Raw genomic sequence first — 17056 nt, forward strand, 5'->3', positions numbered from 1 at the left:
CGTTAAACCAATCAATCAATCAATCAATCAATCAATCTTGTACCTACTTAGATACCGTATATAGTAATTGATTTAGACTCCTAGCGAGTCCTAAAGGGCCTACTCATAGCATCTTCGTGACAGGCAGTGTGCATAGTGAGTGAACGTGGTAACAGGTGCATTGTGGTGGATGTGGTAATAGGTGCGTTGTGGTGGACACGGTGACAGTCGCAATGTGGTGGATGCGGTGACAGTTGCGTTGTGGATAAACGCTGTAACAGGTGCGTTGTGGTGGATGTAGTGACAATTGAGAACAATCCTAGGATGCAGCCGGGCTCATCACTGTGTTGAAGTTGTACTTTAAGCAAAGCTCATAAGTACTATTCAATTGGTTCTCGAGGATGAACTCTGGTTCTGGAACAGTAGGGGTAAGTCGCCTGGGTGAAACCCCTAACAACGGCTTGGGGTAACAATGAGTAGTACAGGCAATCTGTCTAGCTCGAAGGTTGGTTGAGATCCAATGACAAACTCAATTGACGAGGTTGAACACGAACCATAAGGGTTGTGTTCCTACACATATATATACAGTCCACCAGATCTGCTCGTTGACGAGCAGAGTCGGTCCTGGCCAATCCGGATGGATTGCGGTTCGTCAACGAGCATCGTACCATGTTCGTTGACAAGCATCACGTCATGCTCGTTGACGAGCACTCACGTGACATTGCTCATTGACGAGCTCCGTCACGTGTGTCAGCTCGGCTGAGAGCAATCCCCTAGGCGCCGGCCGGGCGGCCTTGCCTTGCTGCACCTTCCCCCAGGCCTCCGTGTTTGGTTGGCGGTTACTTATTGCTTGTCGTCCTATCGTGGGACGTAGGATCGTAACACACTGTCAGGAGGCGTGGATGATCCGTACGCATGTGGGAAGAAATGCAGGATTGAACTGAGGTTGTATTGGGTGAAGCTACGGACAGTATGTATATGTGAGTAGCTGTAAACAACTCTAGTGTGATGTGGCAGTCACTCTCATGGCAGGTGAGGTTTGAAAGGCAAGAGCACCCTGAACCGTGACATATAAACATGCAATCACCATCGATTCTAGCGACTATTGACATTAGCAATCAAGATGACTCTCTGAACTGGAAGGCCTGCTGAGAGCGTACTGATGTTCAGCGCAAAGCTTGCCATGACCGATAGCTATGCAAACAACCAGAACCCTGCAGTAGTCGACGCTCCTCAGGTTGCGGCTAACTTTCCAGATGTTGAAGGCATCGATCTATCGTCTCCAACCTTCATCAACCCTGGAGGTATCCCGGTAAACTTTGCGAAAGGAACTTCTGGGCCAACTCCACAATACACCCTCGGTGAGAGAAGGCCTCCTGTACGCGTGAATTTCACTGACCAAACCAGACAACATCATCACAGACCTATCGAACTGCACGGTGATGGGTTACCTACCACGAAGAGCTCAAACCCGGGGAGGCCCGCAGCATTCCGTACGTCACGTTGCCAAACGGTTAACACAACGACAGGAAGCTGCGCATCTGCATCCAGGGGAGGCCAGCACGGGAATGAGCCAGCCGGCAACGAGGGTGTTCTCGCATCACTGGGAAGGCTCGTTGCTGATTCCAAGTGGACTTCCAAGGTCCTTGAGAAACTCAACTTGCTGATCCTTCTGCGCTGCAACGTGCATGGGGTCAAGTATCTGCAAAGTCAGCTCGCATCTAATTACGATCCTAATCGAGACCACGCAATTCTGGTGCGCGAGCAGACACGCAAGATTAGGCAGCTGCAATCCGATTTCGATCCGCACATCTTTGTTGATGATTACCAGTACGCCGGAGTGAGGGAGTCGCACAGCGATACATGCGCTCTCAGGACCTCCTAGTCTCCGCAAACAAAGGCCTCAACGTCAACGTCAACGCCAACATCCGCGGCCTGGATGAGGCGAGTTCGGCATACTACAACCACCTCCCGCTGGAGGTGGGTGATGAATATCCCATCTTTCGGGTGCTGTAGAGGAGATTCATCGACATGACATTGAAGGAGATAATTGCAGCCTCACGGTCTTTTGCAAGACACAAAGGATCAAGTACCTCCTGTAGCCAATAAAAGTGCGATTGATAAGCGTTGATGTCGAGCCAATCAATGTACAGTCGAAGCTGATTATGCCCCGCACTAGCGCCCGCTTCGTTCACCGCATCCGTCGCAGCTTCATGCAGGTGCATCCTGCGCAAGGCTGCAAAGCACCGCAACAACAACATAAACATGTTTGCTCCATGACAAGACGTTGCTGAAGTGTCGCAAATGATGCACCACAGTGAATGGTTACCGCACTAATAAACAACATGCGTGTGATCAGTGTTTGTGGAGCAAAGCAACCTGCTGCTGCTGCCTCAAGCAAGGCTCAGCCATACGTCACGCCACTCGTTGCTAAACAACCATAGGACCCGGCAAAACCTGGGGAAGTGGGTAGCTTGGGACGGATCCGTCAAGAAGGGCTCACTCCACTTCCTGCTGCAGACCCTTCACTGCTCACCGCTCACCAACATAGACACACACAGTTTCTACACCGCAGAACATTACACACCATGGCCACCTGCCCAGTTATCGGAACCACCAACAGCGTACTCCCGCCCAACCACCCGGAGGTCGACTTGAACGTCGATGGCCAGACAGTATGTCTCTTCTCCTACCAGAACAAAGCTGCATGCTACATCACACGTGACTTTACATAGGACGTTAAACCAATCAACCAAAGCTGCATGCTAACAACCCCCAGTGCCCAGTTGTAGGCGCAACCACCGACCACCACCACAACCTCGACAAGCACCCCAACATCCCTGGGCTCAACTCGACCGAAGCCACCTCGTGCCCCGCCCTCAAGTCCGCCGTCAAGGAGCCCAAGGCTCAGGAGCTCGACGATGCTGTTTGCCCCGTTGTCGGCACCGCTACCACCGTGCTCCCGCCCGATCACCCTGATGTGCTGAAGGCGGGGCCCGAGGATGTCTGCCCAGTCACCAGGGCGACGGTTGGTCATCATAAGAACAATGTTGTTACACACCCTAGCGTTGAGGGCGCGGCGAAGGACGCTGTGTGCCCTGTTAGCGGCCAGGGTCACTAGACAGACGAGTGAGGGGATGCGATGCGACTCTGGACACTGTGGTGGTTTTTTGGCGTTGAAGGCTTGGATGTGTCACAACTTGCTCTATAACAAGTACATGAATATATGGTTCCATTAAACTTCGTCCTCTGTTTCAGTCTCCCAGCAACGTCTCCCACCCCTCTCCTCTCTCAACACCCTTCAATTCCTCGTTTCCCACATACCACTCCTCCCCCTTCATCGCCTCGACCCACGCCCTCAACACATCATGTCCGCCGACCCAATCCGTCCCATACATCATCTCAGGATACTCCACATTCGCCAACAACACCAAGCCCGCCAGCGTCGCAACCTCCATCTCCTGCCCTCCATCCACTTCCAACCACCGGTCCAGCCTCTCCAGGTAAAATCGCTGTTTTTTATGCGCATGCGCAGCGGTGCTGGGACTCATCTCCCATTCGCTCAGGCCAGACCAGAATGTTGTTCTGGGATCCGAGTGGATAAGCGATATGAAACCCCAGTGCATTGCGTCGTTGAGCAGACTTAGAACGTCCCTCGTCCGCGCTCGCGGTTCTGCTGTCTCACCTCTGAGGTCTTCCCATCCATCGGACACAGGAAACAACTCCTCAAAATACTCGAGTATAGAAACGCTCTCGCGGATCCACACCGTGCGCCCATCTGCATGTTCAATGCGCATGATTGGGAGAGAGGAGTCCGCTGGGCGAGCTTCATGGCCTGGTCTGGACCCGAGAGCCGGAGGCGAGGTGGTGAGCGAGACGGGGATGAGGTGGATGTTGTGCGATGAGAGGGTGCTGAGGGTGACGTGTTTGGCGCGGAAGTAGTAGATGAGGCGCCGGGGAAAGAGGCCGGAGGGCCATATCCAGAGGGTTGATTTGGCCGTTGTAGTTGCAGCACTCATAGTGCAGTAATCGTTCTTCCGTTGTGACGACATGTTATATCATTGCACATGCTTTGAGCCGACATTTATATGGGATCCCAAACCCTTGTGTCCATTTTACGGACAGTTCTTCCCGGATACTTTACATAAATCTGAGTACCGCCATGTTCGTAGCACATCGTTAAGAGATGGATTGGTGGTACCTCGCAGGTCAGCAATGCTCCCATTGGCACACAAAGTCTCCGAGACCACCTTCCTTGGTTTCGCAGCATCTATCTCACCTACTTGATCGGCAATAGCGAGAATATGCTCACATCTCACTACCACGACGAAATGAACGGTACACTCCGAGCTGCAAGTCTACATGTTTGATGTTTAGTGATGATGTTGATGTCGCCTTGCCGGACCTGTCCGTGACGCTCTCGGTTACATGTCGATCGGTCCCTTCCCCCACATCGCGTGCTTCGGTAATGTCACGTCGAGACCCTTGGTCCACGACCAGCGGACCGCACAACCTCATGACGTCTCCTTTGACCGCCGCTGGAAGGTACCGTATCTGACAAACATCGACGATGTGACGCCTTGTGATTGGACAGCCCTACTTGGTCAAGAGGGCTGGCGCCGTCAAGGTAGAGCTACCCCGCTGAAAGGCGCGATCGTTCGGCACTACAGACGCGTCTATCAGGTGGGGTGGGCATCAAGGTTCAGCCTCTGAGCAGTTCGCAAGTGTCTTTGTGGGACTTATACGTATGTAGGTTGTAGATTCAAGTGAGATGTGGATGTAACTTTCTGAGGACTCGGCATCACAGCTCTCAGATGGTCGAATGCAGAGATATCACAAAAAGGAGCTGATCTGCGTACATATTCCACCATTAGTTGCGCGGAACACGTCGTTGTATGATTTCACGAATTCCAGGACCCTCTTTGGGCTTCGTTTGAATGGCCATATTATATCATCACAGTCTATCGATTGATCTATTTCCTTGGGCATAGAGGCCACCGCATATCATTTTCATAAAACGTCATCAAGCGTTCACACCTCCGACTCATATTCAGAACCACTCAATTCGCTTAGGAAGGAGGAGAGGTGGGCTCAGGGACGCCAGGAGGGCAGTGCCAGTGGTCGTCGTGAGGCGTGCAAGCCTGAGCGGCCGCAGAAGTAGCAGCGGCAGTAGCGCTAGCAGCAGCAGAGGAAGCAGCGCGGGAAGCAGAGCTGGCAACGGCAGTGGCAGAAGCGGCGACAGAGCTGGCAGCGGCGCTGGCGGAGGAAGTAGGTGCGGCGTGAGCAGCGGAGGACACCTCGCGGTAATGGCCAGGGCATCCAACACCAGGGACAGCAATGTCGTGTGCGTAAACCTCAAGAGCAAAGTACTGGAGGGTATCGGAGTTGCGGACGGCCTCCTCAGGGCTGGACTCAGCGAGGGTGAGGACACCGGGGTACTCGTCTGCGCCGCCGTAGTGCTCGACGATGCCCTCGCCGACCTTGGGGATATGGAGGAGACGGTGCAGGAGGTCAGATGCCCAGTAGAAGTTGGTAGCACCGTTGGCAACGTCATAGCCGAACATGCACATGCCCTCCAGAGGACGGCGGAGCTCGTAGGAGCGGTCGCAGACCACGGTCTCAGAGCTTGCGTTGGAGCCGCGCCAGTGGCCTGCCCAGTCTGTAGCTGGTTGTTAGATTTTGATGAAGAGAGACAGTCCTGCAGTAAACTTACTCTTCTGAGTACGGCAGTTGCTATCAGGGTCGTCGCAGCGGAAGAGGACATCAGCCTTGTCACCATCGACGATCTTGGTGAACCAGCCGATAGGCTCGCCCGTGGGAGCGTTGCCAAAGTACTTCCGGTAGATCTCCGAAGAGTTACCCCAGCGGAGGATGTGGTCGCGGGCCTGACGGCAGATGGTGAGAGTCTCCTCGAGACCGTTCCTGATGTACTGGTGCTGAGTAGCGTTACAGGAAGCGTGGATGGGATATTGATGAACGGCACCGGCGTCCCAAGCAGTGGAAGTGGGAGCCGCTTCAGCGGTTGCAGTGACGGTGACGGTGGTAGCCTGGCGAGCAGCAAGAGGAGAGGCAGAGACAGCCGCAGCTCCAAGGAGCACAAGAGATGTGAAGCGAGCCATTGGGGATGGTGATGGTCCAATTAAGGTATCAGTGATTGGCAAGTTGAAACCTTGAGTGTAGTAAAGATGCGAACTGGTGTTCAGCAAATCTGTTCCGGATGTCTGGATGGGGAATCTTGCAGACGGCGTGACACCTCTTTATACAACCCAAGTCCATGGCGCTTGAGCCTGATAAACAACGCTCAAGTCCTTCTCGGTACCCTTCGACCGAAGTCGCCCTGCTTCTCTCAACGCCGAGACCCCACGGTATACGCCTGAATGCTTCATTCGTAGGTCCATCACCACCTGTGAGGTCACATTTTCGAACTAAGAAAGCACGGCAGCGATTTATTCTCTTGGCTCGCGGCACGTTTCGCGTGGGTTTTCGCATAGTTGAGCCATTGCTGCGGGCCTGGAGTGCCTGGCCTACGAAATTCCTCCTCTGCGGTGCCCGTTCAAGTACACCAAGCACCTTGATGGTCTACCAATGACAAGATTTTCACGCCTCCAAGAGACAAAGCGTCGGTAGGAGTAACTGCGTTCGGAAAAGCCAAAGGCTTGACTGCATGGAGCTGCAAGTTTGTGCAGCATACTTTCACACAACGTGTCATGATGGTCAGCAGAACATTTCTGAAGCTGATAATCTCAAGACACTGTGCTGTGGACATGCTTGTGGGCTGCATTGCGACAACACTGTCAGTGTCTACGTACCGCATATTGTCCATATGTCAAGAGCGCTGAGCTGCTCTGCGAGTAAAGCAGCTGTATATACAGAACGGTATCTTCACAAGACAGTATATACCAGAACTTCTCAAATGTGACGTGTAACGGAGTAGTCCGAGCCTACTCAGCCACCCCACAGTCGTATGTTACCCAACGTTCACCCGCCAAGCCAAACCAAGCCAAGACCCATCCCGGAAACCTACGGACTCGCTCCTTCAACTATGATCGCTGGTCGGTAGAAAGAGCGAGGTGCGTTGTTGCTGCTAACGTCCTGTCTTGGGTGTCGATCTCACATGTTGCGATAGTCTCAGGGTCCTTTGGTAGGCGTATGTCTACCATGGTTCGGTGCGTCTTGACCCCTCTGCAGATAAACAACGCATCTCCATCTACTTCTTCGTGCTTGTAGCCTTCAATCTGAGACCATCATCGAACTCTTGATCTTGACAAGAAAGTGGACTCCGCCGTACTTGGCGGCCTTGGCTCTCTCCATCACGGTGCTCAAACATCCACCCACGCCAAGAACGCTCAACTCGGACGGCGGTTGGAAGATTCTTCAAATCCGCATACTTTGCCGCTCCAACACGGTACTTCTAAGCCGTATAATCGTGCCGCAGAACCGTCTGCAGACTTTCCAGGTCGATATAATAAGGTTGCGTTGGCGCGGCTCGAGTCTGATAGCATTTCACCCGTCCAGCGCGCCAATCGTACTCTACGACACTCCAACATGGCCCCTGCTGCACGTCTCGCTGCTGTACTGGCACTTGCGGCCTTTGCTGCTGCTCAGACTGTGACTGTGACGGCGACCATTACACAGCCTGCTTCTGCGACCCCGACAATCACAGCTGTGTCAGACTGCCACCCTCACGGAACTACCAAGTAGGTCCAACGCCGTACTCTCTCACTGATGGGGTATGGCGCTAACCTATAACAGCTGGTGCATGGTCGGTACCGAGGAGTACCAGATCTCCGGGCCTACTGCGACAGAGGAGTTCCAGGCACAATACACAGACTGCCACAAGCACGGCAGTGACACGTAACTAGAACCGTATTGTATCTGCAACACATTGCTAACCACGAACCAGATACTGCGTTGACGATACAGGCGAGGATGTCGAGGTCATCATGGAGTCTACCGAGGAGACTACTCACTCTGGCGAGACTGCTGAGGAGCCCGCTGGATCTCGAGAGCACTGCCACTTCCATGCCGGTGTTGAGTAAGTTCAACGAGACGACCATTTGGCGATCACCTGCTGACCTCATCCAGACACTGCGTAGGCGGCAGCGAGGAGGTATCTTGCGACGCGACGCCCCGTGACTACAACATCCCCTTACGTATTGGTCTTCTCTTTGTCATCCTCGCTACCAGCGCGTTCGGTGTCTTCTTGCCTATTCTGACGACCCGCTTTAACATCATCTCCCAGACGAACATGATATTCGTTGTCCTGAAGCAGTTCGGTACCGGTATCGTTCTGTCGACTGCCTTCGTCCATCTTTTTACGCACGCCGATCTTATGTTCGGCAACGAATGCCTGGGTGAGCTCCAGTACGAGGGAACTACCGCCGCTGTCTTCCTTGCTGGTCTCTTCCTGTCGTTCTTGGCGGACTACCTTGGTGCTCGTTTCGTTCAGTGGCGCCAGAAGAAGCACGCTGCGACCGACAGCGAGATTCGCGGCACTCCTACTGACGGCAGTGATAAGGCGGTATCCGCGTCCAGCACACCGGAGAACGAGTTCAACCGCAGCCACAGCCTTCCTCATGCCCACGGAGCCATTCACAACGCCACTCCTATGGAGGAGAAGATCAATGTCATGAACCTCGAGGCTGGTATTATCTTCCACTCTATCCTTATCGGCATCACCCTTGTAGTCGCCGGCGACTCTTTCTTCATCACACTCTTCGTCGTCATACTCTTCCACCAGATGTTCGAGGGTATCGCATTAGGAACGTGTATCGCCGAGCTACCCAAGGCTGCCGCATCGACTCTGCAGAAGTGCATCATGGGTGGAACCTTCGCCCTCATCACTCCAATCGGTATGGCTATCGGTATCGGCGTCTTGAACTCGTTCAATGGAAACGACCCTTCCACCATCGTCGCCATCGGAACTCTTGATGCGCTTTCAGCGGGTATCCTGGCGTGGGTTGGTATTGTCGAGATGTTGGCGAGAGACTGGATGCACGGGCGCTTGTTCAATGCCAGTTTGATCAGGTCAGCGGCAGCCATGTTCGCATTGGTCTGTGGTATGGTGTTGATGAGCGTGCTTGGCAAGTGGGCTTAGACGATGGAACCGACATGAAATGAACGATACCCAGGATGATGAGTGGCTTTTGACGCTGGCCCCTGATTGGATTAGCAATTATTAGATTAGACTACTACAAGCAATCCTAGTGCGAGTTGTTCTACTGCATCAGAATCTTGCCAACGTTTGAGTGATTTTTGCCGCCTATTAGTACATTGGTTCAGCGACTCGTGATCATTCAGGGCCCATGTGGGACCCCATTCCCGTGAGGATTGAGGTCACTGAAACCAAAATTCGGCGTCAGAACGTTGTTCAAAAGGTCGTTTGGGCTCCGCTGCAGCATGCCGCCCTCGCCGAAGGCAAAGTCGTTCTCAATTTGCGAGAAAAGGTACTGGTTTGCTTCATCGGTAGTCCACGACCATGGCGTCATGCCTGTCTCTGGTTGATGATTGCTCATTTGCTGCATCGTGAGCATTGCGTTGACATCGTCGGCATCCACTTTGTTGCCATGCTGCGTGAGGGGTGTTGAGGCGCGTGTTGCGTGTCCGCTCGGTGCTACTACGCTAGAGATGCCGATATCGTCGGCTTCCATCGCGAGACGCGCAACGGTGGATCGATCGAGATACTGGAAGAAGAGTTGAAGGACCCAGTTGGTCACTTCCCAGGTCTTTTGCAGCTCCTGTAGGCCTAGTAGACAGAGCTTTGCTCGGTGCTCAGCCAACGTTCGGTTGATGCCTGTGGATCGTCTGAGGTGTGCAACATGTATGCAAAGCGTGTTGAACAGATTTGTGATGACATGTATCTGCGCATGACCGATGTTCGCTCGGGGTAGCATATCCTCCACGATACGGGAGTTACGAGCAGCGGCTTGCAGCGCTATATTGCCTTCGATATCGGTGCTCCCGTCTTCCTCGTTGATAAGGTTCGACCGGTAGAGTAGCATGAGCAAATTATTGTAGGCAAGATGCAGCATGCTAGCCTGGAAACTCGGATCATCGCCTGTGTCGACTGAGACCTGCATGACCAGGGGAAGCTCATGCTTCCATTTGTAGAGCTCGTCCCTGATAGTTGCGCGGTCGTCAGGCTTAAGTGTGCGATTGGGAAGGTAACCGGTATCAACGATCCTGCCAAGAAACACGGCAAGCTGCACCATACCTACACCATAATCCTTATACCGTTCAGCATCGATCGGAGAATATGTTGGCAAGTAGGCCCACTCAAAGTCCAAGATGGTCAGAGGCTCAACATCGCAGTCTTCGTCGCGGATGCGGCTGGGGAGGCCAAGAGCGGAGCCGCATTGACGCTCACGGACATATATGGCCCACCATAACCGCCGTTTGAGCCTTGCAAGTTTCTCGTCTGACTCTCCCGTGGAACGATGCAGTGCTTTGGTCTGGGCTAGACTGATGGCAACTGAAAGCCAATGACGAGCGTCTTTCTCTAGGAGCGCACCGGCACGCCAGAAACTCATCAAAAACACAGCTTGGAGGACAATTAGCTTGTTGGTCTCATAGGATGCATCGTAGATATCCTTGGCGCGAATGTAGAAAATATATCTTGCTCGATGACGGTTTCCCCATCCCAAATTGCGTAGCGTCAGCTCCTCGCAGTGAATGACACCGATGAATAGCATAGCTTGCAATAAGAGAGGTGAGATAGTCCCTTGGCGGTGCGATTCCCAAAGGTCTGCTTCGTCAACGACAGCGAAATGTGGGTGAAACCATTGGAAGTAGGCCTCCAAGAGGGCAATGCAAACATTGCTTGGAGGAAAAGAAAAAGCACCTTCGGCTTGGAGCGCTTCCATTCGTTTACGGCGTCTCTCTGCCTCCCACTCGGGGACAAACGCTTCTGCCTTCACGGCATTAGGTACAGAATGGCGCAGTCGAGGGCGATGAAGCGCTAAAACTGGGACTTCCTCCTCACTCACGTATCTGAGTGAACTGGACTCGCCTAAGAAGACCGCTGCATCGTCTTCTGGTCGAGTTGTTTCGGTCTGTGAAAGTCCCGCCTGCAAGTCTGCACACCTACGAGGTTTAGCGAATTGGAAGTCGATGTTGTTATTCGCAGCCTGATTTTCCGCAGGGCTGTGAAACTTTGTTGATAGAGATGCAAGCACGTGTGATGCAGCAATGTCATCTTCATGCCGCTCAGGGGTCATGTGAACCTTCGCAGTGCTACAAGGGTCAGTGCAATGTCACATTCGACATGTCAACTCAATGATCCCAATACGTACTCCACTGCGACAATGCTGTTGCGCTTGTCATTCTCCACCTTGGGCTTTCGAGGATGTTTGCCGCGCTTTGACTCGCGCATTTCGCACACAGCCTGTGCCACTTCGCAGTTGCGACATGGCTGGCGATCCGTGACATCGCATTTGACTCGTCGCGCGTTGCAATTCGTACACGCCAATTTTGCGCGCTTCCGCGGTCGTTCGTCGCCGTAATCCATCATGCTGGCCTTGGAGATGCTGAGTTGCCGGAGGGAGGAGGAAGTAGCCGTTTAACTTGGGTGCGACTTAGCGGCTCGGCACAGTGCAGCCTCTGCTGGCGGGCAGGCCAAATGCGGAGGCTGGACGGAAGACATCACCATCCGCACATGTTTTGCGTATAGCGTGCACATCACGATATGCGCATATAAGCAGCTTCAAGGCCTGGCAAACTTCTAGAAATTTGATACTAGATGTATTGCTTGGTAGTGACAGATCCCTGCGCGCCTTCTTTCGAGTGCGATGTGTAAACGGATGACGTTATCGAGTCGGCTATGCTGATTCCAGCGCGTTACAGACACGACTTGAATGCCAAGCTCGATTGCAACAACCCACACAGGCTTGCGGTTCCTCACTTGTACAGCTCACAAGTGTCAATTTCAACATGGCTTATGTGGCACGCCGTCTCTTCACAACCACCACATGCCGGCGAGCTTCTGGCGCAGAAGCAAGCGCAGAGATCTTCGAGCGATTTGGCAATGGAAAGCCAGTTTCGATCAGGAAGCAGGTCCTCGACGCGAATCAACTTCAATTGCTGAGCATTACACTGGACCGCACACCATCGTCAAACAACCCACCGCCGGAGGGTACCCCTGTTCCTCCTGGATACCATCTCGTCTACTTCACGCCGAGCATCATCGAATCTGAACTTGGCCTCGATGGCACAGACCGCACCGTCAACCCCCTCGCGCCATACACACGACGCATGTGGGCTGGTGGTGAATTAACATGGGCGCAAGACCCCAATGCGTTGCTGAGAGTGGGTCAGGAGGTACGCGAAACCACCAAACTACTGTCTGCAGAACCAAAGAAGCTCAAGAACGGCGGAGAAATGCTGGTCGTTGGCGTGAAGAAGACCTTTGAGAACGACCAAGGCATCGCACTCGTAGACAAGAGGAACTGGATATTCCAGAAGGAGGTCACGCCAGAAATCCCATTGACGCCCCCACCAAAGCCGGGAGAAAAGTCCATGCCGTCAGGAGAGCACACGAGAGACTTCTGTCAATCAGATGTGACTTTGTTCAGGTTCTCAGCGTTGACTTTTAACGGACACAAGATCCATTTCTCGCCAGAGTGGTGCAGGCAAGTTGAAGGGCACAGGAACTGCGTGGTGCATGGCCCCCTCAATCTGATCAACATCCTCGATTTCTGGAGAGACACAGCAAAGGGCGGAAACTCGGAGGCAGCACCGAAGTCGATCGCATATCGTGCAATGTCGCCGTTGTACATGGGGGAGCCCTACCGGATACTGCTTGGACAGGGTGGTGCAAGTGGGCAAAGCAGTGGGAGCGGCGAATGGAATGCAGACATCTGGGATAGCTACGGGAAGCAGAGCATGAAGGGAACGATCAAGGGTTAGAAACATCCACAAACATAATCATTGTATACAATCTCCAGCACAAGTATGTTGCGCGCCTGTTGTGAACTTCCACGCGCCACAGACGCGTCTGGTACCTGCATTTTCAGTGTGAATATGTCACTAGCTTAGCTGCAGTGTTCATCGCAGCGATGGTGGGGACTGACGGTGCGGCACTCCCACTGGTAGCGGCAGGGTACATCAACATCAGTTTCAGATACACAGGACTGTGGCACCGTCTGTGCGGGTATGCCGTTGATCGACAAGTTGGGGAGCGTGGGGTCGCACTCGGCCTCATAGAGGTACTGGACAAGGAGCCTGACCATAGAAGGATCGTTGTCTGAAAGACTGATCTTGCTGTCCTCAGCTTCGACGTCAGGATATTTGACTGCCTTAGCGAATACAGTGGAACGAGGGCAGAGAACGACTTTGTCCACGAGGTACGTATCATCGCCGCATTCAATGGTCAGGGCGGAGAAATCGCTGAGGGCGCGTAAGCTGACTGTAGTTAGAGGGACAACGCGGAGCTGCGAATAATGTAAAGACACTTACCTTGCGACATCAAACAAGAGCTGCTTACACAATGCCTCTGCCATCTTTGGATGGGTTGAGTGCGTTCGGGAGACCCTAGAGATTTCTGGTAGTTATGGATGCAGTGTCGCGCACGATCCAGAGTGCCACCTTTGTTCCAAAGTTAAAGCGGTACTTGAAAAAAGCGCAGTGACCAAACAAATCCAGCGCTATAGAAGCAAAGAGGCAATACTCAAACGGTGCGATTGAGATAAGAGGAGTTTGAGCGCCGTCAGGCTGCTAAAGTGCTTGCACATTATGAGCCAAAGTTGAAAGATGACATATCGGGCGGATAGATGTTGGTGTCGTTTGTTTGGAAGTCAATAAGCAAATTGTTCCAAATTGACCAGTTCATCTCCCCTGGATAGTCGAGCGGAGCCAGATCTGGCAACACGGCCGGCATGCCTAGACTAGCGTTGAGGTCTGCTGTGTTCCAGTCGATGGCCGCTAAGTGATCAACACCCATACCCTCATCGACGATTGGCTGTCGAACGAGTCTTGGCGTGAGAGACGGCATATAGTTGGTAGTGGAAGCGCTTGGCTGCCCAGCTGGGGCGCTTGATTTTTTAGGGCGATGCTGGCGACTGCGAATGAGCTGAATGAAGTAAGGCTCGCCACTCTGTGGCATACCATTGGCGGCTATATAGGCTTCCCATGCCTTGAGCGTCAGGTTGCTGACGGCGATTGGCAATGCTCTTCTGGACAGCTCTTTATCGAAAGTTGGGTGAAACTCGTATGTAAGCTGAACATCCCTCCACGCTTGCTCGACCTCCGGTCCCGAGGTCCGATAACGAAGCTCAGAGAGTAAGTAGACGAATGCTCTCCATTGGAAGTGCATGTTGACGTGCCACATGAAGCCTTGCATCTCTTTCATGGTGTAAGCCAGGTTCTGAGACGAGCATACTTGCAGAGACAAAGTGAAGAGGGTATCTTTCTGTGCTTGAGACTCAGTCTTGCCCTGGTAGTTGGCGCCGTAAGCCATGAAGCGCATCATGAAGATGATAGCCTTCGCCAAGTGAGTGCACATCAAGTGCCAGGTGATTGAGGTGTCGCAGTGCCGCAGGAACCTTTGTTCGAAGAGGCGCTCGAGCTCCCCTATGGCTCTCTCCTTGATACCCACACTAACGGCAGTTGTCGTCAGCTTGTTCCAGACTCCGTCGAACAGAGCTTTTGGGGTCTCGAAGCGCTTGAAAAACTCGCCAACGTGGCATCGAATGAGAAAGAACATCATCTCAGTAGCCCTGTCAGACTCTTTAGGCAGTTCTTTCATGCCCGGAAACAGGTCGCTGTCGTTCAGGTTGGCTGGCATTTTGACGTCACCCATAAGAATAGAGGCATCTGTCCCAGTGCCTGTGCCCGCGAGCTTCTGAGAGAAACCTTCCAGCATGATGATCTGCCACCACAAGCGCCTGCGTACCTCGGCTTCGAAAGGGGGTAGCTTTAGCATATCACCGTCGCGGTGTAGGCCGATGCGTTGTCCGATTCGCTGCGCGACCCCAGACAGCATCCAGATGATGCGAGCATCGATGTTTTGAAGCGACACCTGGCTATGCTAAGTTTCACGTCGCAGAATATAGTAGGGTGAGGGGGTCTACTCACAATGAAGAGGGTCAGCGCTTGCAGAATCATCAGGTCCGAGGTTTTCAGGAAGCTTGCGTTGATCAAAGCATGTTGAGCGCCAGATCTGAACTGCTGCCTTGCCACTTCCTTGGAAACTCCGGTGATGGCTATGCACTCTTTGTCGCTCAAAGACTCAACCGAAATGCAATAGATCGCGAATAGGAGCGCTTCCACATTCTGTGGCACTTCGTCCAGGTTGCCATTTGTCTCACTTATCAGCTGCTGCACCGTTGGTGCGTGGAATAATTTGATCAGCGGATTGATATTGTCCAGATAAGCCTGCCACAGCTTGAACGCTCCAACGGGTTGAGGGTGAAGAGGTCGAAGTGCTGTCGATGATATAGGGCTGCCGAATAGTAGCTGCGTACCGTCTAGAGAGAAGGTTTCGGGCGCCCTGCCAATGTGACCATCGAACGACTCTTCGTCCGAAGTCTCATCGAGAATCTCTTTCAGATTGCGAAACTCACCTCTCAAACTTGTCCATATACTGTTCCCCAGGTACCTTGACTTGCCATGCTCTGTGACTAGAACACCTATCTCAGTCGAATCGGTTTCATCCTCGGCTGGCCCCGGTCGTCGAGGTGTAGGTTCCCCGTTGGGCCCTGGCTGGCTATGAGTGATATCGCTATCTGCCAATGATGGTTGTTTCAGTAGGCTTTCTGGGTCGATTCCAGCTTTCCGCAAAGCGGCTTCATAGACTCGAAGCTTGGTGGTAACATCCACGTCACGGACGCCCTTCCGTCTCCTCCGTGGTGGTGGGGGTGCCTTGTAAATGCATGGCACACGTGCTTTGGTACAGTTGTTGCAACCGCCAGGATTCTTGTCGCACTTCACCTTCCGTTGAGCACATAGAACACACGAGAATGCCTTCTGTGACTGCTGTTGCGTAGAGGTCGTAGAGGACGGCCCCGATGATGCTTCCGAAGAAGCTGTAGCGCTGATGACAGCCATTCTGTGAAACCCGATGAGGTGAACAGGATTCCTACGAAGCTTTATCTATGATGGAGCCCATATTGACGGATGGTAGACATGGGAGTGAAGGCTCACAGATGCATGAGAGCTAATCGGCGGAACAAAGGTCCAGCAGCTTACCGTGCCAAGTCACCAGCCGAGCCGGTTCACCGGCCGAGCCACCCCACCAACTTCCGCACCTACTTTCCACCCCCCAATAACTCAACACCACAATGACTCTACGAAGCGCCCTTGCAGAGATGAAGAAATTGAAGCCAGGCGCTTCTTTTTTGTACCTGGCACTTGCCAAAAAACACTTGTGATTGCACTACTTTGTCAAAATACCACCAGGGTCAGAGAACCACTACCGTGTCTGTGCGCGCAATGCGCGGATTCGCGCAATGCGCCGAAACACCAAAATCGTCAATCCAAAATTGAGGCTGTAGAGCCACACACAATGGTTATTATCATGAGATTTTCTGGCGGAGTAGTCTATAGACCTATATGAACAAGTTTCTCACTCAAACTTTTGTGGCGCTCTGATTGGGCGGCCGCGGCTGTTGTATTTTGCCGGAGGGGATGGGGAGCAAGGCGCGGCAGCAGCATGACTATGGGCAGCTGCACTACCACGATTCTGCTTCTTCCTGGGTGCTGCAACCTCTGAGGCCTTGCGCTTGCCTCTTTGGGACAATTGTATAGGTTTTTTGGTGTTGCGCTCCCTCTGTTGATGCTCTTTTTCAGCCTTGCGTTTGGCAACTTCCTTAGCCTTCTCAGCCTTCAGCCGGTCACGCTCTTCCTTCTCCCTCAACTTCTGCTCACACCTCTCCTGTGCAATCTTCTCCTTGTACAGCTTATTGGCGTGCCTCAGTTCAGCCATCTCTGCTTTTTTGAGCTCTTCTGCCTTCTGCTCTTGTTGTTTTGCCCTCTCACGTGCACGTGCTTTCTCTACTCTACTAGGAGAGTAAAACTCGGCTCCACCGTGGTAGTCCTTGTGATGCTGAAGCTCAAGAGGCTTGCTCTTCTTCTTGTGCTTCTT

The 17056-nt window shown here is 53.0% G+C and overlaps 8 protein-coding genes across 8 annotated transcripts; 4 read left to right on the forward strand and 4 right to left on the reverse strand.

Moving 5' to 3' along the window:
- Positions 1–951: 951 nt before the first annotated feature.
- Positions 952–2468, forward strand: BU25DRAFT_479674 (uncharacterized protein; the record flags this gene model as incomplete). The annotated part of the gene is made up of 3 exons (XM_033711035.1): positions 952–959; positions 1123–1819; positions 1855–2468. The coding sequence occupies 3 exons, from the start codon at positions 952–954 to the stop codon at positions 1993–1995; spliced, it is 846 nt and encodes a 281-aa protein (XP_033557007.1). The 3' UTR covers positions 1996–2468.
- An 18-nt stretch (positions 2469–2486) lies between these two features.
- Positions 2487–3214, forward strand: BU25DRAFT_414814 (uncharacterized protein). The gene is made up of 2 exons (XM_033707387.1): positions 2487–2654; positions 2759–3214. Exons 1-2 carry the CDS (start codon positions 2568–2570, stop codon positions 3098–3100), a joined length of 429 nt encoding a protein of 142 aa, XP_033557008.1. The 5' UTR covers positions 2487–2567; the 3' UTR covers positions 3101–3214.
- On the reverse strand, positions 3127–4219 carry BU25DRAFT_201174 (uncharacterized protein). The gene has a single exon (XM_033701105.1). It carries the CDS (start codon positions 4029–4031, stop codon positions 3234–3236), a length of 798 nt encoding a protein of 265 aa, XP_033557009.1. The 5' UTR covers positions 4032–4219; the 3' UTR covers positions 3127–3233.
- Positions 4220–5093: 874 nt separating this feature from the next.
- BU25DRAFT_295664 (zincin) lies at positions 5094–6098 on the reverse strand (the record flags this gene model as incomplete). Its single annotated transcript, XM_033701898.1, has 2 exons — positions 5094–5638; positions 5693–6098. Coding segments are annotated over 2 exons (951 nt in total), but the record flags the coding sequence as incomplete, so codon positions are not given.
- Positions 6099–6689: 591 nt separating this feature from the next.
- On the forward strand, positions 6690–9076 carry BU25DRAFT_434532 (Zip-domain-containing protein; the record flags this gene model as incomplete). The annotated part of the gene is made up of 5 exons (XM_033708864.1): positions 6690–6749; positions 7585–7676; positions 7732–7833; positions 7883–8014; positions 8065–9076. 5 exons carry the CDS (start codon positions 6690–6692, stop codon positions 9074–9076), a joined length of 1398 nt encoding a protein of 465 aa, XP_033557011.1.
- Positions 9077–9275: 199 nt separating this feature from the next.
- On the reverse strand, positions 9276–11488 carry BU25DRAFT_434533 (uncharacterized protein; the record flags this gene model as incomplete). Its single annotated transcript, XM_033708865.1, has 2 exons — positions 9276–11211; positions 11271–11488. 2 exons carry the CDS (start codon positions 11486–11488, stop codon positions 9276–9278), a joined length of 2154 nt encoding a protein of 717 aa, XP_033557012.1.
- Positions 11489–11907: 419 nt separating this feature from the next.
- BU25DRAFT_425312 (uncharacterized protein) lies at positions 11908–13223 on the forward strand (the record flags this gene model as incomplete). Its single annotated transcript, XM_033708342.1, has 3 exons — positions 11908–12877; positions 12921–12925; positions 12990–13223. 3 exons carry the CDS (start codon positions 11908–11910, stop codon positions 13221–13223), a joined length of 1209 nt encoding a protein of 402 aa, XP_033557013.1.
- An 872-nt stretch (positions 13224–14095) lies between these two features.
- Positions 14096–15939, reverse strand: BU25DRAFT_302662 (uncharacterized protein; the record flags this gene model as incomplete). Its single annotated transcript, XM_033702014.1, has 2 exons — positions 14096–14992; positions 15049–15939. Coding segments are annotated over 2 exons (1788 nt in total), but the record flags the coding sequence as incomplete, so codon positions are not given.
- Positions 15940–17056: the final 1117 nt, after the last annotated feature.

The sequence above is a fragment of the Macroventuria anomochaeta genome, assembly GCF_010093625.1.
Source record: "Macroventuria anomochaeta strain CBS 525.71 unplaced genomic scaffold BU25scaffold_41, whole genome shotgun sequence".
Lineage (NCBI taxonomy): Eukaryota > Fungi > Ascomycota > Dothideomycetes > Pleosporales > Didymellaceae > Macroventuria > Macroventuria anomochaeta.

Bases quoted from the DNA above. Each gene is read 5' to 3' on its own strand.
- BU25DRAFT_201174 (XM_033701105.1), bottom strand. From the start codon at position 4,031: ATGTCGTCACAACGGAAGAACGATTACTGCACTATGAGTGCTGCAACT.
- BU25DRAFT_414814 (XM_033707387.1), top strand. From the start codon at position 2,568: ATGGCCACCTGCCCAGTTATCGGAACCACCAACAGCGTACTCCCGCCC. The intron at 2,655-2,758 runs GTATGTCTCTTC...AACAACCCCCAG, and splicing joins TGAACGTCGATGGCCAGACA to TGCCCAGTTGTAGGCGCAAC.